The 17,186-nt window shown below is 47.8% G+C and overlaps 1 protein-coding gene across 1 annotated transcript in view; it reads left to right on the forward strand.

Annotated features, from left to right (window-relative positions):
- Nucleotides 1-16,707, forward strand: part of LOC127046975 (uncharacterized) — a 117,421-nt gene extending 100,714 nt beyond the window's left edge. The window contains exons 2-7 of the mRNA XM_050944745.1: nucleotides 192-323; nucleotides 668-747; nucleotides 1,036-1,141; nucleotides 2,455-2,559; nucleotides 11,198-11,348; nucleotides 16,373-16,707. Coding sequence (XP_050800702.1) covers nucleotides 279-323; nucleotides 668-747; nucleotides 1,036-1,141; nucleotides 2,455-2,559; nucleotides 11,198-11,348; nucleotides 16,373-16,539 — 654 coding nt within the window. The 5' untranslated portion in view covers nucleotides 192-278 and the 3' untranslated portion in view covers nucleotides 16,540-16,707. The remainder of the gene's footprint in view (nucleotides 1-191; nucleotides 324-667; nucleotides 748-1,035; nucleotides 1,142-2,454; nucleotides 2,560-11,197; nucleotides 11,349-16,372) is intronic.
- The last annotated feature ends 479 nt before the right edge of the window (nucleotides 16,708-17,186 follow it).

Below are 17,186 nucleotides of genomic sequence, written 5' to 3' on the forward strand. Positions count from 1 at the left end.
GGCCAAGGTGTCCACTCCCCACAGACACTGTCCTAGTTACAATCCCAGTCTGTGCAGGACGACAGTGGTTTCGGAAAGCAGAGCAGCTTTCCCTGTCCAACTCCATGGGGTTTCTGAGCTGTGGAGCTGGTGTAGGTGGGTTGGAGAGGTCCCTACCTAACCCTCTCTCTCTTTCCCCACCCCACTCCTAGTTGGTGGAGGACAGGGCCCAACAGCACCGCTTCCTCCATGCTGTCCCACTTCTGTGCTTCTTGGCACAGCAGCAGGGGCTGGACAATATGGAGCCCCACTTCTCCAAAGCGGCCCTCGTGGAGAGCATTGCGGTGAGTGGGACCCCGTGTCTGTCCCCTGGGGCGAGGGACCCAGAAATGAGAGGAAGAGTTGGTGGGGCCAGAGCAGAGAACAGTGGTTCCTGGGGTTGGGGAGCAGGGAAGGGAGAACTTCTGACACCGATTGGGAGCTGGCAGTGGGGGAAGTGGAAGGCCGGGGGGGATGGGAGGGGAGGGGAAGGAAGTTTGATGGGTGAGAGAAATGGAGTCCCAACTGGTTGGGGGGTGAGGTTGACACTGGCTGTTTCTGCAGAACTTTGGCCTCCTCACTGGGAAGTGCTTGTGGGTCCATGGGGCCTGAGTCTCACATGCGATTTTATCTTCTTGGGGTCTCTCAGGAGCTGACTGAAAATCTGCCCATGGTGCCAGAGCCAACCTCCATCATCTCCAGCTCCATGGCCGCAGTTTGCAGCCTCAGGTACCAGGACCCTTCCATCCAGCTGCCCTAACCCTGGTGCTGATGGGGTCCGGAGCCGGGAGTCCCAGATCCTCTCCGGCCTAGAATACCCCCAGCCGTTGCTGTTCGCATCTCCCAACAGAAGAGGCAGGAACGTCCCCTCTTTCCTGGCTGGGGGGTGATTTCACTCCAGTAACGTTCAAGTGGCCGTAGGGAGGGAATCACTGCGGGGGAGGGGATCATGTCCGTGGCAGTGCCAGTGCCACTCCACTGCTACCAAGAATAACACGGGCTCCTCTCTCCCCCCAGCAAACTGAAGCCGTTGCTTGCCCTGGAGCTGGAATCACGCCTCCTGTGGGCTCTTCTTTACATCATCTTCACCATGGGCACTGGGCAGGATACCACCCACTTCCAGGTAGGTCACAATCTTACTTCTCTATCCCAGGAGCAGGAGCTACCTCTGGTCCCTGCTCCCTCGGTTTGATGGAGTTGCTGAGAATAGGGGAGGGGTGAGCAGAGCTGGGAACAGGCCTGGGACAAACTGTCAGGGAGGGCCCCTTCCCTCCAGGGGGGATTGTGTTACCCCTCTGTGGCTGATCGTAGCCTTCCCTCTCCTCATTCTGTGATCTGCTGCGTGGACTCTCTCGGGGATCCTTCCTCCCACCCATTGCAGTTTGGCTGGTCCCTAGTCTGCTGGGTACCAGGCTCTGCACAGAGAACTGCTAAGGGCAAGGATTGAAGAGCCAGCAGGCATCCAGCCATGAACTCTTGCTAAGTGTCCTTGGAGTGATGTGAATGGGAGAGGCCAGGATGTGCCTTTTGGGTCTGGCCAGGGCTCCCCAGAGAACCCCCCTGGTCCCGTGACTGGTGTAGCTCCATGTCCCATGACTGACGGGTGTTCCCTCTTCTTGCAAGCTCTGCACAACACCTATTTACAGAACCTGGATGCCATGCTGGGGTGCCTACTCACCAAGACCCCCACCCTAGACAAACACCTCTTGAAGTTGAGTAGAATGGGCTGATCTGGGGCGGAGTTTCCCCGTAACCCCATCGGAGGGCTGCAAAGGAGAGACTAGAAGAGTCACATTTCTGTTGTGTCCTCCCAGCTTGGACCCAAGCGGCCACACATTCCCAGAGCTGTCAATGCAGTGCTATGTTGGGACCCTTACGCCTCCCGGGGCGAGAGTGCGGGGAAGCAGAGGGAAGGAGCTGGGCCTGTCAGCCAGAGCTCTGCATGGTGGCATTAAGCAGTAACAGTGAAAACCAGGCCTTGCTGGGGATGGAGAGGCTGAAACCCCTGTGAGATGCAGGACATGGGCCTCCTTTCTAGGGAGACCTTGAGATACAGGAGGAGCCTCGGGGAATCAGCTCTTCTGTCCTAGGGACACTGCAGTTCCCGGAGGGATTGTCCTCACGGCCACTCCATCCATCCTACCAAGGCTTTTGCAGCTGGGGTCTGGGGTCCAGAGGATGTGCCTTGATCCTGACCTGCTGTTCATGGATCGGGGGTTCAGATCAAATAGACCAGCCCCAAGACCGTTGTCCCAGCCTGGCGAGACAATGAGAGCTTGTGCCCAGCAAGATGTGGGCAGTGTCATGAACCCTCACATGAGGAGTCAGCTTTTCCCCCCTGAGCACAAGGTCTCAGCCCGATGGGGAAGGGGAGAGGATCGTCTGTAGAACATGTATGCCTGCACGCTGACCCTCCCCTGCCTCCTTCTCCCACAGCACGTCCAGTTCTGGCTCCACTCCAAAAACGCCCAGCAGAGAGCTAGAGCCATATGGAGCAGCGCTGCCCCGCTCCAATTCGCCACCTCCCTCCCCGGATTTGATGTGACCTTTGACCCCAGCATCCTGCAGAGTCAGGGCTTGAGTCAAGTTCCTCATCCCCTGGCTAATTGGTCCCTCCTGCATCTGTAAGGGACTGCGTTCCATAGGCCATTGGCTGGCAGGGTCATGCCTGGCCTCAGGCCCCTTGTTATTCTGGAGCAGCCCGGCAGCGAGTGCTCACAGAGGGCCCATGCCCTGGTCCCTTTGCTCCAAGCTCCTTTGGGGGCAGAGAGAAAGAGGGCTCTAGTTCCTCTCCCTCAGCGCCTCCTCCAGGTGGATGGGAGCAGAGCTGTGGACCAGGGGAGCTGGAGAGCTGAAGGGAGAATGTTGATGGCTTCCCTTCTTCTCCTCCCACCAGACCTCCTCCAATTTCCGCAAGACAAGCAACTTTGTGCTGCAGCTGGGTCTGTGCATCTCTGACCCAACCAACAACATTAGCCGTCAAGCCAGGAGCAGGATCTATTGGCTGCAGAGGCTCCTGCTGCAGAGGAGGGGTAAGAAACCCAGCTGGGCAATGAGACCCCATAGAAGTGAGTCCTTGGCGACTAGCTCCAGCTGGCCATTGGGATGCCAATAGAACTAAGGCCTCTTCTGTTAGACCAACTGCAGCAGGGCAGAGGGATCCCAATGGAAACAAGGCCCCTATTTTGGGCCCCCCATTTGCAGGCCAAGGGGCCCTACAGAAAGAAGCACCCTCCTCTGAGACCCACCCCAGCTTAGATGATGACTCACATTCATCTCCCTAATTCAGGGAGAGAGGAAGGGGGCGAACATGCCAGGGAAATTGGCTGCCTTACCTCAGAGCCTGACTCTGTCCCTTCCAGCCCAGGGAAATCAGCCCGCCCAGGGGGCTGCCAGTTGGTGAGGGGACAGGAACGGAGCTATTGAGACTCGTGGAGGGAAAGCGCCCATCATGAGGGCAGGGACCACAGGGGAAGGACACAAAGCTTGTAGGATGTCACCAGTTGGGTAGCTAGGGCGAGATCCTGACTTCAGTGGGTGGGGGGTGCATTCTCAGTATTAGACGCCACCATTAACAGGCACCCATTCCCAGAGCGCAGTAGCCGTAAGGATCTCATGATTGCTGTGATGAATGAGACAAATCTCCCTTCACGTACTAAACCGCCTGGTCCATTGGGTGCCACAAGGACCTCGGCCAGTGTTCACCCAGCAAAGGGAACAGAAGGAAACGGGCACTAAAACTGGATGCTAAACCTCCCCAATGAGTGTGTCTTTCTCCCCCAGCATTGAACATCCAAGAGGTGATGTAGGAAGGAACAATTGGTTGCACACATTGCAGGCGCGCTCCCTGTTTTTCCAAATACACTTTTTGGTTGGGTACAGCAAAGACAGATGCTTTATTTTCTCTTTACAATTGTATAGAGGGAGGGAGTGCCCTAGGACACAGGGTTGCCCCAGTCCTAGGCAGATCTTTCTCCAGGTAAACAATTACAGCAGCATTATACTTTTTGTTACATACAATAAGCAACAGCTGGGTTTTGTTTATACATAGGCCATCTTGATATCTTAATCATTCTTGTTGCTCTTCTCTGGACCCTCTCCAATTTCTCCACATCTTTCTTGAAATGCGGTGCCCAGAACTGGACACAATACTCCAGTTGAGGCCTAACCAGCGCAGAGTAAAGCGGAAGAATGACTTCTCGTGTCTTGTTTACAACACACCTGTTAATGCATCCCAGAATCACATTTGCTTTTTTTGCAACAGTATCACACTGTTGACTCATATTAAGCTTGTGGTCTACTATGACCCCTAGATCTCTTTCTGCCATACTCCTTCCTAGACAGTCTCTTCCCATTCTGTATGTGTGAAACTGATTGTTCCTTCCTAAGTGGAGCACTTTGCATTTATCTTTATTGAACTTCATCCTGTTTACCTCAGACCATTTCTCCAATTTGTCCAGATCATTTTGAATTTTGACCCTGTCCTCCAAAGCAGTTGCAATCCCTCCCAGTTTGGTATCGTCCACAAACTTAATAAACGTACTTTCTATGCCAACATCTAAATCATTGATGAAGATATTGAACAGAGCCGGTCCCAAAACAGACCCCTGTGGAACCCCACTTGTTATACCTTTCAAGCAGGATTGGGAGCCATTAATAACTACTCTCTGAGTACGGTTATCCAGCCAGTTATGCACCCACCTTATAGTAGCCCCATCTAAAATGTACTTTCCTAGTTTATCTATAAGAATATCATGCGAGACCATATCAAATGCCGTACTAAAGTCTAGGTATATCACATCCACTGCTTCTCCCTTATCCACAAGGCTCGTTATCCTATCAAAGAATGTTATCAGATTAGTTTGACACGATTTGTTCTTTACAAATCCAGGCTGGCTATTCCCTATCACCTTACCACCTTCCAAGTGTTTGCAGATGATTTCTTTAATTACCTGCTCCATTATCTTCCCTGGCACAGAAGTTAAACTAACTGGTCTGTAGTTTCCTGGGTTGTTTTTATTTCCCTTTTTATAGATGGGCACTATATTTGCCCCCTTCCAGTCTTTTGGAATCTCCCCCGTCTCCCATGATTTCCCAAAGATAATAGCTAGAGGCTCAGATACCTCCTCTATTAACTCCTTGAGTATTCTAGGATGCATTTCATCAGGCCCCGGTGACTTGCAGGCATCTAACTTTTCTAAGTGATTTTTTACTTGCTCTTTTTTTATGTTATCTTCTAAACCTACCCTCTTCCCGTAAGCATTCACTATACTAGACATTCCTTCAGACTTCTCAGTGAAGACCGAAACAAAGAAATAATTAAGCATCTCTGCCATTTCCAAGTCTCCCATTACTGTTTCCCCCTCCTCACTGAGCAGTGGGCCTACCCTGTCCTTGGTCTTCCTCTTGCTTCTAATGTATTGATAAAAAGTCTTCTTGTTTCCCTTTATTCGCATAGCTAGTTTGAGCTCATTTTGTGCCTTTGCCTTTCTAATCTTGCCTCTGCATTCCTGTGTTATTTGCCTATATTCGTCCTTTGTAATCTGACCTAGTTTCCATTTTTTATATGATGCCTTTTTATTTTGTAGGTCACGCAAGATCTCATGGTTAAGCCAAGGTGGTCTTTTGCCACATTTTCTATGTTTCCTAACCATCGGAATAGCTTGCTTTTGGGCCCTTAATAGCGTCCCTTTGAAAAACTACCGACTCTCCTCAGTTGTTTTTCCCCTCAGTCTTGATTCCCATGGGACCTTACCTATCAGCTCTCTGAGCTTACCAAAATCCGCCTTCCTGAAAGCCATTGTCTCTATTTTGCTGTACTCCCTTCTACCCTTCCTTAGAATTGCAAACTCTATGATTTCATGATCACTTTCACCCAAGCTTCCTTCTACTTTCAAATTCTCAGCGAGTTCCTCCCTATTTGTTAAAATCAAGTCTAGAACAGCTTCCCCCCTAGTAGCTTTTTCAACTTTCTGAAATAAAAAGTTGTCTGCAATGCAGTCCAGGAACTTATTGGATAGTCTGTGCCCCGCGGTGTTGTTTTCCCAACATATATCTGGATAGTTGAAGTCCCCCATCACCACCAAATCTTGGGCTTTGGATGATTTTGTTAGTCGTTTGAAAAAAGCCTCATCCACCTCTTCCACCTGATTAGGTGGCCTGTAGTAGACTCCCAGCACGACATCACCCATGTTTTTTACCCCTTTTAGCCTAACCCAGAGACTCTCAACACTTTCATCTCCTATGTCCATCTCCATCTCAGTCCAAGTGTGTACATTTTTAATATATAAGGCAACACCTCCTCCCTTTTTCCCCTGTCTATCCTTCCTGAGCAAACTATACCCATCCACACCAACATTCCAGTCGTGTGTATTATCCCACCAAGTTTCAGTAATGCCAACAATGTCATAGTTGTATTTATTTATTAGCACTTCCAATTCTTCCTGCTTATTACCCATACTTCTTGCATGTATATAGGCATCTAAGATCCTGGTTTGATCTTGCCTCCCAGCTTTGCCCTGACCCTCCTTTCTCTCTGCCATTATAACCCGTGCTCCCTCCTGTTTCCAACACATCTCCCAAGTCTTGTTCCCCACTTACCTGTGGGCTTTGCTCACCTGTCCCCGTCGAACCTAGTTTAAAGCCCTCCTTACTAGGTTAGCCAGTCTGTGCACAAATAAGGCCTTTCCCCTCCTCGAAAGGTGAACGCCATCTGTGCCTAGCAGTCCTTCCTCGAATAGCATCCCATGGTCGAGGAAGCCAGACCCCTCCTGGCGACACCATCTTCGCAGCCAGGCATTCACCTCCACGATGCATCTGTCTCTGCCCGGGCCCCTACCTTCGACAGGAAGAATCGAAGAGAATACCACCTCTTGCTAGCAGAGACTGTCATGCATTAAGATTCCCTACAAATCCCTGTCAGTTCTTTCTCTACTTCCACACTCCCCCCTTTTGTACTTCTAGTACAACAAATATTTTCAAACCTCTATTTGCATTAAGCCATGGATTTCAGATTCTACATCTGATGTTTCAACCTTAGGGGTTTTGATTGGATGTAATGACAATGCATGATTAGCCTGGACATGAAAGGTATTAGTACTAGTACGGCCTTTACAACAACAATAACAGAATCCTAAGATAACTAGTAGTAATACAAGCAATAACATTCCCATAGCAATAGTATGATGGGGTTGTTGTACAGTTTTAGTCACAACGCACAGTACAGCTATACCTTACATCCGGACTTAATACACATGAAGTGGTACAACCCCTCAGCACTGGTGCATACCTCATGCATTTCCCTTATGCATTAACCTTTTTGGGGGCAGTCAAACTAACAGTTCCCCAGCACCGCATACAACTAAGCTTATTGGGGTGGCAAAACCGTTCCCCAGCACCGCTCTGCATCTGATCTTGCTGCACAGTCAGTAAGTTCAGATGGTGTAAGCCCAACAGAGACAGACAGCCCACGGACAGTCCTCCTCCGATACCCCAATAGAGATTTCAAAAGGTCTCATGCCTCTCTTGTGGCGCCACGGGGTTCGAAGGGGAACGATCCGTAGCAGCTGCCTATGTCTCACTAGGATTGCCATTCCGGACGAGCCCCCAAATTGTTGGAAAAAAACTTAGTTCTCACTTTTTGGTTGAGTGCAGCAGAGTCAGATACTTTGTTTTCTCTTTACAGTTGTATAGAGGCAGGGAGTGCCCTAGGACACAGGGTTGCCCCAGTCCCAGGCAGGTCTCTCCACAGGTAAACAATTACAGCAAGCATTTATACTTTTAGTTACATACAATAATAAGCAACAGCTATGTTTTGTTCATACATAGGCCATCTTGATATCTTATTTTTCTCACTTCTATTTAGACACCAGTCTACCTAATTATCGACACAAGGTCGCAACAACTTCTCCCACAGTTCTTTCCCACTCACCTCACACAATCCTCGCTTCTACAAATCTCACGTTATTACAGTTAGCCTAACTCTTGCTAACAGAGACTGACATGCATTAAGATCCCCTACAAATCCCTGTCAGTTCTTTCTCTACTTCCACTTGTTTTTAGCAAACACCACTATATAACTTTTTATAGCCAACTGTATATCATTCTCCCATTTGGGAAGAACAAAGTCTGCAGGTGCCTTTAAAGCACATAGTCTATGAACTCCAGATATTACTGTACCATGCTTTTGCTCCAAGGATTCACTTAGGGATTGATTAGGAATATCCACAATAATTCTTAGCTGTTTCAGTAAATCAGTTCCTAATATTCCACAGCCCCCTAAAGATTGCAATCCCCATGAAGCTAATACTGATAAATGTCCCAACGTACTTTTTATGTCCTTAGAAAAGGGTACAATACTGGTCTTACAATTGTAACTTTCAAGAGTCTTTATACACTTAATAGGCAGCAATTTAGCTTGTGGTGAACCATCAGTGCACAAGATGCTGGTTGATGCCCCCGTCTCCATCAACGCCTTTTGACAGAATGTCCCAAACTTTCCTTCCAACATGATAACCATTGGTCTCCCCCATTCATCATTTATGATGGGAGCGACAAAATGTGGGGGAGTGAAAGCTGGGCCCCTTCCCTGAGGCTGCATGCAGGGGAACACTGTTGTGCATTTCCCTCTAGTTTCTCCCCCTCATATTTAAGTAGTCTCTGAAAGAGTTCAGGAGCAGGGACTCAATCCAATTGCTCTCTAGTCTCATATTTTACAAGTCTCTTCCACAACACATTTCTGAAAGCCTTTCGCTCTTCAGTGGGATCTTGCAACCAAGATGCTGTTTCTTCCTTAAACCTGTTGTTCTGCTTATTGCTATTGTTTCCAGGCTTATTATCGCATTTCCCAGTCTATGAATTCAGAGACCCTTTTACTGCTGATACCTTCTTTTTAGGGATCATACCAGTTAATTTGGTTGCATCCTTTGTTAACTCACAGGCTTCTCTCATCCTTGATTCCACTTCGTGATGTCCTACGGATGCAGGGTGTACTGGTCCTATAGCTAAGCTCAGGGCAGGTGTAAGCCCCTTTATCACCAGTTCACAAACTGCTAGCACATTATACTGTACAGTGCCATTCTGGTTTACTGGAGCCAGACCAGCTCACCAACATAACAACCTTTCTCTTGCTATAAAGGTTTCTGGACGCTCCGTAGCTCCCTGTTTTTCCAAATACACTTTTTCAATAAGGTTATCATATGGAAAAAACATTTTATACACACCCATATATATATATCTACAAGTTCAGTGACATGACTCATAGACAATCCATCTGGTAAAGCATTGAAATCCTCTACACTCAAACATTCCCTAAGGATCTAAGGGAATCCTCCTCGCTAAGGTTAGGTAAGCAGCTTAAGAGTGCTAGCTAGTTCAAAGCATTATTTTTATCATGTTTGCCCAGCTGCTTCACTAAAGCTTTTGCTTGTTCTGCTGCTAACACCTTTGTCTCCTAACACGTATCAGCAGGCTGTTGAGCCCCAGACTGCGTGACTAGAGTAGTGATCGGGGCATTCAGTGAATTACTTTGTCCTGTCACCCTTGGGCCGTCATCTAAATTAAATAGTGATGAAGGAATAAGGCCTTTTTCTGTGGTAGAATAACATGGTGGATCGTCCCTGTGTTCCTCAGGCTCGAGCTCTCATCCTTCCCCAGGAATAAACTCGGCTAGTGGGTCAGTTTCCACCGCGCTAATCATACCCCTAGAGATCTTTAGCTGCTGCTGCAGCTTCTTCATTCAGCTTCAAGCAGGCTGAATGATTTATTGCTTCTCACCCTAAGCCTGTTTGGCCTCCCTCATGAGCTGCCTGATAGTGGCCAGAGTTGTTTCTAATTTTGTGGACAGGATTTGGTTTTCCCTTTCCACCGCTACCCTACATGAGTTGGCCTCCTGCAGCTGTTCTTTGAACTGCACGATTTGCCTAGCTTGTGTTGTCTTTTGAGCAGTATCCGTCTGATGTTGTGCCACTGCTTTCTCCAATTCCAACCCATTTGTTTTCTCCTGATCTTTGCCTGGTTGGCTAGGGCTTTAAGGTGACCTACCCTACCGTCCAGTTCCCTACACACCGTAGCAAGCCCATAAATCAATGCTCGCTGCTGCCATTTTTTCTAGGGAACTGGCTTGCTTGCCAAGTACTGTCCTCACAATATCTGGAATTTCTATAATGCTTCATCTCCTTGGAAAGCCTCTTCTTTCCAAAGGCTTTGAGATTTCCCGAAACCAGACACAGCATACTCCAAACTATTTTTATTAGACTGCTGAGACCATCCTTCTAGGCTTAAAACCTTCTCCATCCTTTTCTCGCTTACCATGGATAAAATAGACAGGTATAATGTCAAAACCGAATAGCTCACCATCCTAAACTTGTGGCTATTTGCTTATGGTCAGTAACCCACGAGAACCCACAGCTGCCTCCTTTCAGAACCCAACAGTGCTAGGTCATGGCCACGGACAATTTTCCTAGAGATGGACGGTTAAGGCCTAACCACCCACCTCTGCCTTAGATGAAGTGACTGGCCAGAGCCACTTAACCCAGGACTTGATGGTTTGCCTTACTGCAGGCTGCTTGGATCTGCTCCCCAAGCTACTGGCGTGAGCAGAATCCTACCCTGCAGTGAGCCTCGGTCTATGGGTCTCTAGCTCACTCTGCATAAACTACAAGCAAGTGGGGATACATATGTCTGAACAGGCAGTGACCTGGGGAACCCGTCCAACCCACCAGTCGACGCCTTCACCAACACTGTTCCAGACCCTTCCCTCTCCGTTAGCCAGACCGTTAGCAGAATCTATTCAACCAAAGGACCCCACTAAGAGAGCTAAATCTCTGAGAAGTCCTGCCGTGGTCACTAATAAATGGTACCCCAAAATCTCTGTGTGGAATAATAAGGAGGTGACACATACAACAGGTTCAACTCCTGCAAGCATCTGTAAGCTGGGAGAATTTGAAAACTGTGTGCCTCCCGCCCGTGTTGCATTGAAATAAAGGATAGAGAGAATATAACCTTAAACAGAAAGAAGATTGATTAAGGGATAGATAGAACTGAGGGAATATTCACTGTGGGGAACACTACAAATACCTACGAATAGATTCCAGCAAGGAGGCATAAAGCCCAGGCCCTTAAACTGTCCCTTAGCTAAACTAATAAATGCCCCAAAATATAATCACTGTCTCTCTTCTAGCTGCAGATGGAGGACACCGGCAACAGATGGTCCATCTCAGGATCTCTCGGACATCGGAGGATCTGGCTCTCTATTGCCAAAGCAGGAGATCAACAGATCTGGGCTGATAGCACAGTCTTCACTGGATCCTTTGGTGGATTACAGGAGTCAGGTAAGTATCAGAGTCCTTGACAGGTGTTAGTAGCCGAAGCCTTGATCCAATGTCGCACAAAGAACCTGGACGTGGCTGCCTCCATGTTGGACAGCGCCTGCGTCACCAGTGACAGTATTTTATACGCTCTCTCTGGTGTGCATTCCTGAGGCCCACTCTGACCGGCCCTGTTCCCAACCGATTCCAGCCACTTCTCTGTCCCTCAGGTTCGTGAGGAAAACAGAGTTTTGGCAGGAAAATGCCATGAAGAAAAGGTACCAGAACAGAGTTCAAACCCTTCCTATCATATGCGCCCTCTTGAATTTCTAAACTCTATTTTGAATTGCAGCAATATTCATAACAGAATATGACCATGTACCAAAATCACAACTCCTTGTTCTGTCATCTGCTACCACTGAGAATAGCCTAGATTAGAGGTAGGCAACCGATGGCATGCGTGCCAAAGGTGGCACATGAGCTGATTTTCAGTGGCACTCACACTGCCCAGGTCCTGGCCACCGGTCCAGGAGGGCTCTGCATATTAATTTACCTTTAAATAAAGCTTCTTAAACATTTTTAAAACCTTATTTACTTTATATACAACAATAGTTTAGTTATATGTTATAGACTTATAGAAAGAGACCTTCAAAAAACATTAAAATGTATTACTGGCACACACAACCTTATATTAGAGTGAATAAATGAAGATTCGGCACACCACTTCTGAAAGTTTGCCAACCTCTGGTCTAGATCCATCCTCTTTGGAACCTCCCTTCAGGTAGTTGAAAGCAGCTATCAAATCCCCCTTGATTCTTCTCCTCTGCAGACTAAACAATCCCAGTTCCCTCAGCCTCTCCTCATAGGTCATGTGCTCCAGCCCCCTAATCGTTTTTGTTGGCCTCGGCTGGACAACACATTTTTCCACATTCTTGTTGTAGTGTGGGACCAAAAACTGGACACAGTTCTCCAGATGGGGCCTCACCAATGTTGAATAGAGGAGAATGATCACGTCCCTCGATCTGCTGACATTGCCCCTACTTATACAGCCCAAAATGCCATTAACCTTCTTGGCAACAAGGGCACACTGTTGACTCATATCCAACTTCTTCTCCACTGTAACCCCTACATCCTTTTGTGCAGAACTTCTGCCTAGCCACTTGTCTCTATTCTGTAACAGTGCATGAGATTCTTCCGTCTTGAGTGCAGTACTCTGCACTTGTCCTTGTTGAACTTCATCAGGTTTCTTTTGTCTCAGTCCTTGAATTTGTCTCGGTCCCTCTATACCCTATCCCTACCCTCAGGCATATCTATCACCCCTCCTAGTTTAGTGTCATCTGCAAACTTGCTGAGGGTGCAGTCCACGCTATCCTCCAGATCATTAATGAAGATATTGAACAAAACCGGCCCCAGGACTGACCCTTGGGGCACTCTGCTTGATACCGGCTGCCAGCTAGACATGGAGCCATTGATTACTAATCCTTGAGCCCAACAATCTAGCCAGCTTTCTATCCCCCTTATAGTCCGTCCATACAGCCCATACTTTTTTAACTTGCCGGCAAGAATACTGTATCAAAAGCTTCCTAAAGTCCAGGAATAATACGTGCACTGCTTTTCCCTCATCCACAGACCCAGTTATCTCATCATAGAAGGCAATTAAGTTAGTCAGTCATGACTTGCCCTTGGTGAATCCATGCTGACTGTTCCTGATCACTTTTCTCTCCTCAGAGTGCTTCAGAATTGATTCCTTGAGGACCTGCTCCGTGATTTTTCCAGGAACTTAGGGGGAAGCTGACAGGCCTGTAGTTCCCCGGATCCTCCTCCTTCCCTTTTTTAGAGATGGGCACTACATTAGCCTTTTTCCAGTCATCAGGGACCTCCACAGATTGCCATGAGTTTTCAAAGATAATGGCCAATGATTCTGCAGTCACATCCGCCAACTCCTTTAGCACCCTCGAATGCAGCATATCCAGCCCTATGAACTTGCACTCATCAAGCTTTTCTAAATAGTCCTGAGCCACTTCTTTCTCCACAGAGGGCTGGTCGTCTTCTCCTCATACTGTGATTCCCAGTGCAGTAGTCTGGGAGCTGATCTTGTTCATGAAGTCAGAGACGAAAAAAAAGCATTGAGTACATTAGCTTTTTCCACATCCTATTACTAGGTTGCTTCCCTCATTCAGCAAGGGGCCTACACTTTCTTTGACTTTCTTCTTGTTGCTAACACACCTGTAGAAACTCTTCTTTTCCTCTTAACATCCCTTGTTAGCTGCAACTCCAAGTGGGATTTGGCCTTCCTGATTTCACTCCTGCATGCCTGAGCAGTATTTTTATACTCCTCCCTGGCCATTTGTCCAATCTTGCTCTTCTTGTAAGCTTCTTTTTTGTGTTTAAGATCAGCAAGGATTTCACTGTTAAGCCAAGCTGGTTGCCTGCCATATTTACTATTCTTTCTACACATCGGGATGGTTTGTTCCTACAACCTCAGTAAGGCTTCTTTAAAATACAGCCAGCTCTCCTGGACTCCTTTCCCCCTCATGTTATTCCAACCGTAATCTTCTATGATTCTGTCAGTCCTTTTTGTCCATCCCCTCAGTAGGCACCAACTTCCACTCTGGCCAGTGGGTGCTGAACTCCCGCTCTGCCTCAAGTCCCACCCCCACTCCACCTCTTACTATGCAGCTCCTTGCATAGGTGCTGACTCTGAGGCTGGAGCTACAGATGCTAACTTTCCAATATGCTGTGGGCTGCTCATTGCTCAACCCCCTGCTCTGCCCCAGCTCCTGCCACCACCCCACCGCTTACCCCACTCCTGCCACCACCCCACTTGTTCCCCCAAGGCCCCTGCCCCTTCCCCTGAGCCTACCATGTCCATGCTCCTCCCCCCTCCCCACCACACCCTCCTGTGCACTGTAGAACAGCTGATTGAGGCGGGCGGGAGGAGTAGGGAGGGAGGGGGAGGCGCTGATTGTGGGGGCTGCCGGTGAGTGGAAGGTGCTGGGGGATGGAGGGGTAGTAGATGGAGGGCTGCTGACATATTACTGTGGCTCTTTGGAAATGTTCACTGGTCAATTCTGGCTCCTTCTCAGGCTCAGGTCGGACACTCGCATCCTAGGGACTGATGGGGGCCAGTGTTGCAACAGTCAGTTCTCAACGTTCCATTTTGATTTGAATGTCAGCATCTTTCAGCTCCCTCCTGTGCCAGCCTTACACCTTCTCTGGAGGCAGATTTACACTGTTTTGTCTCTCAGTAGACGAGTGTGGATGAATTTCCATGGGTATCACCTAAAGGGAAGATATCAAAACTCGTGTAGAATTTAGATTGATATCTCCATAAATAGTATTTCCTCTGGAGTTGCCCCAATGCACTCCTTGCCTTCCAGTTGTGAATAGAAACCTTTTGTCTCATGTAATGATTGTGTAATGTATGTGTATTGAGATAACTGTCTCAGAATTTACATGATTGAAACACACACAAATGAGCTCAAATAATGCAGAAGAAATACATCTTAAGGTACTGAAAGTGATATAGTTTCACTCTCATCCCTTGGCTGTCATTTTGGTAGTTCTCGCAAAAATAATCTCCTGGAGATGACTTCAAAACTCTCTACAAATTCTACTATGCCCTCATTGGGCTATAGAAAATAGATGTGTAAATTCCCCCCTACAATTCCTTTCCAGGAAAGGAGTTTAGATATACTGTAACCTACATATGTCATGAGTCTCAGTGTGATTGATTTCTAATTGTTTTGGTGACCTAACTTCTGACTGCATGTTATAAATAGTGTGGGAAATTCTTCATTTAAAGCTTACTGATTATTTTCCCCTCGTTAATAAATTTCAGATTTTGAAATAGTTGAGAATAAGTCACCATATTTACAGCTGCTAATCCATCCTTACAGACCCTCCAACCTTCTAGCTGACAATCTTTTGTTCCTTTTACTGGGTTCTCTGGGAACAGAGGTTTATTGGCTTTCTGTGCACATTTTTGCAACTAGGCCCAGGCAATGACCAAAGAAAATAGAAATTGACTTTGCAGTTTCCATGTTCGCCCATTGGCAGAGAAGGCGTGAAATCCATGAGGTGAGAGTCAGGCTAGGAAATATAGCCAGCGACTGTGCTAGGATGGGAGGAATTACAGATCTGGTGGATGGAGGTTTCCTGTTAAAGAGCAAAAGAGGAGAACCTGTGAAGTGCTCTGTCCAAGAAGGGTTATGAGAAAGGGGAACAAGAATGCTGGTGCCTCTCCGCAAGGAAACCTCAGACAAGCAGCTCCTCCTGGACAGGAGCAGCAACTTTAGCACTAGCAGTTACAGCCAACTTTGGGTTCATAAATTCATAGTTTCAAAGGTTCCAAGGCCAGCCCTGATCATCTAGTCTGACCTCCTGAGCAACGCAGGCCCTAGAACTTCCCCAGAAGAATTCCTGTTGCACCACGGTCCCATGTGTCTTCGCCTTCAGCTGAGGGTAGAGCTCAGGGGTAGAATGTTTAACTACAGATCAAGTGGTCCTTGGTTCACATCCTAGTGCCCCCTTCGAAGTCTTTGTTAATAAGCAGCAGGTTACACAAAAACAAAGGAAGCATTTTTTCACACAACGCACAGTTAACCGGTTGAACTCTTTGACAGAGGATGTTGTGAAGTCCAAGACTTCAACAGAGTTAAAAAATGAACTAGATAAATTCATGCAGGAGAGGTCCATTAATGGCTCTTAGCCAGGATGGGCAGGGATGGTGTCGCTAGCCTCAGTTTGCCAGGAGGCGGGAATGAGCGACAGGAATGGATCACTTGATCATTCTCTGTACGTTCCCTCTGGGGCACTCGGCACTGGCTACTGTTGGAAGACAGGATACTGGGCTAGATGGATCTTTGGTTTGACCCAGGATGGGCGGTCTTGTGTTGCTTGTGTTTTCGATTGTATGAACCAGTCCTGGCTATTAGAGGAGCAGATGGCTTCAAAAGACCACTCTCTTGGATCTGGGAATGCTGGGAAAATGAATTCCCTTCCTTTAGAGAATGACAGAAAATCCCATTTCCTCCTTTCTATTCCAGGCTTTGTTCCTTTTTCCAAAGACTCACCTCTAGGGAGCACAGAGAGATCCATGTGCACAAAGTGCTTGTCCAACCTGCAGCAAGTGAGGAATGCTGTGACTTCAGCCAACAAGAACAAGCCTTGCCAGAGAAGCCTCAGAGAAGCAAATGCTCATGGACCATCCTAGCAGGCATGAAAAGACTCTGTGTCTATAGCCAATCTGAACCTCAATGGCAGATAGGGATGAGAGAACAGTTTCCTCACAAAGAAGGTGGACGCACTTGTCCCAGAAGAAGAAAGCAGCTGAGAACCAGGTGGAGTCAAAGGAGGTGAAGCTGCAGGAGGATACAGGAAAAATTGAACTGGATCGTACAGGTGAGGATTCAATCAACATGGTTAATGAGGAGCACGTGAGGAATACTCACACCAGTCACTCTACAAGCTTTATACATCAGGGCCTTCTCACGGGACAGTGATGGCTACCTCAGACTCTGGAATCATTTAGTGCCAGATCCTCTTGGCGAGGGTGGCAGAGATCCATCGCTGAGGTGGGGAGAGCTGACAGTGGGGGTCTGGCACAGTGGGGTGGGGACATTGCATCATTGCTTCAGGCTGTAAGGAGAACAGAGAGGCTGGCCGTCATAGGAAATGATTTCTGGTCTCCTGGATTGGGTCCGTTTCATCAATAAAATGCTTTAGAGGTCTCAGCAGATCACAGCTGGAAACCGTACCAGAGATGAATCATTATTTCTTGGGAGGTTAAAGGCAAATCAGGCTCGTTGCCCATCACTGACAGGAAAGGTGTGCAAGGGGAGGGAATGAGTAGAATACACC

This window comes from Gopherus flavomarginatus, chromosome 1 (genome assembly GCF_025201925.1).
Source record: "Gopherus flavomarginatus isolate rGopFla2 chromosome 1, rGopFla2.mat.asm, whole genome shotgun sequence".
NCBI lineage: Eukaryota > Metazoa > Chordata > Testudines > Testudinidae > Gopherus > Gopherus flavomarginatus.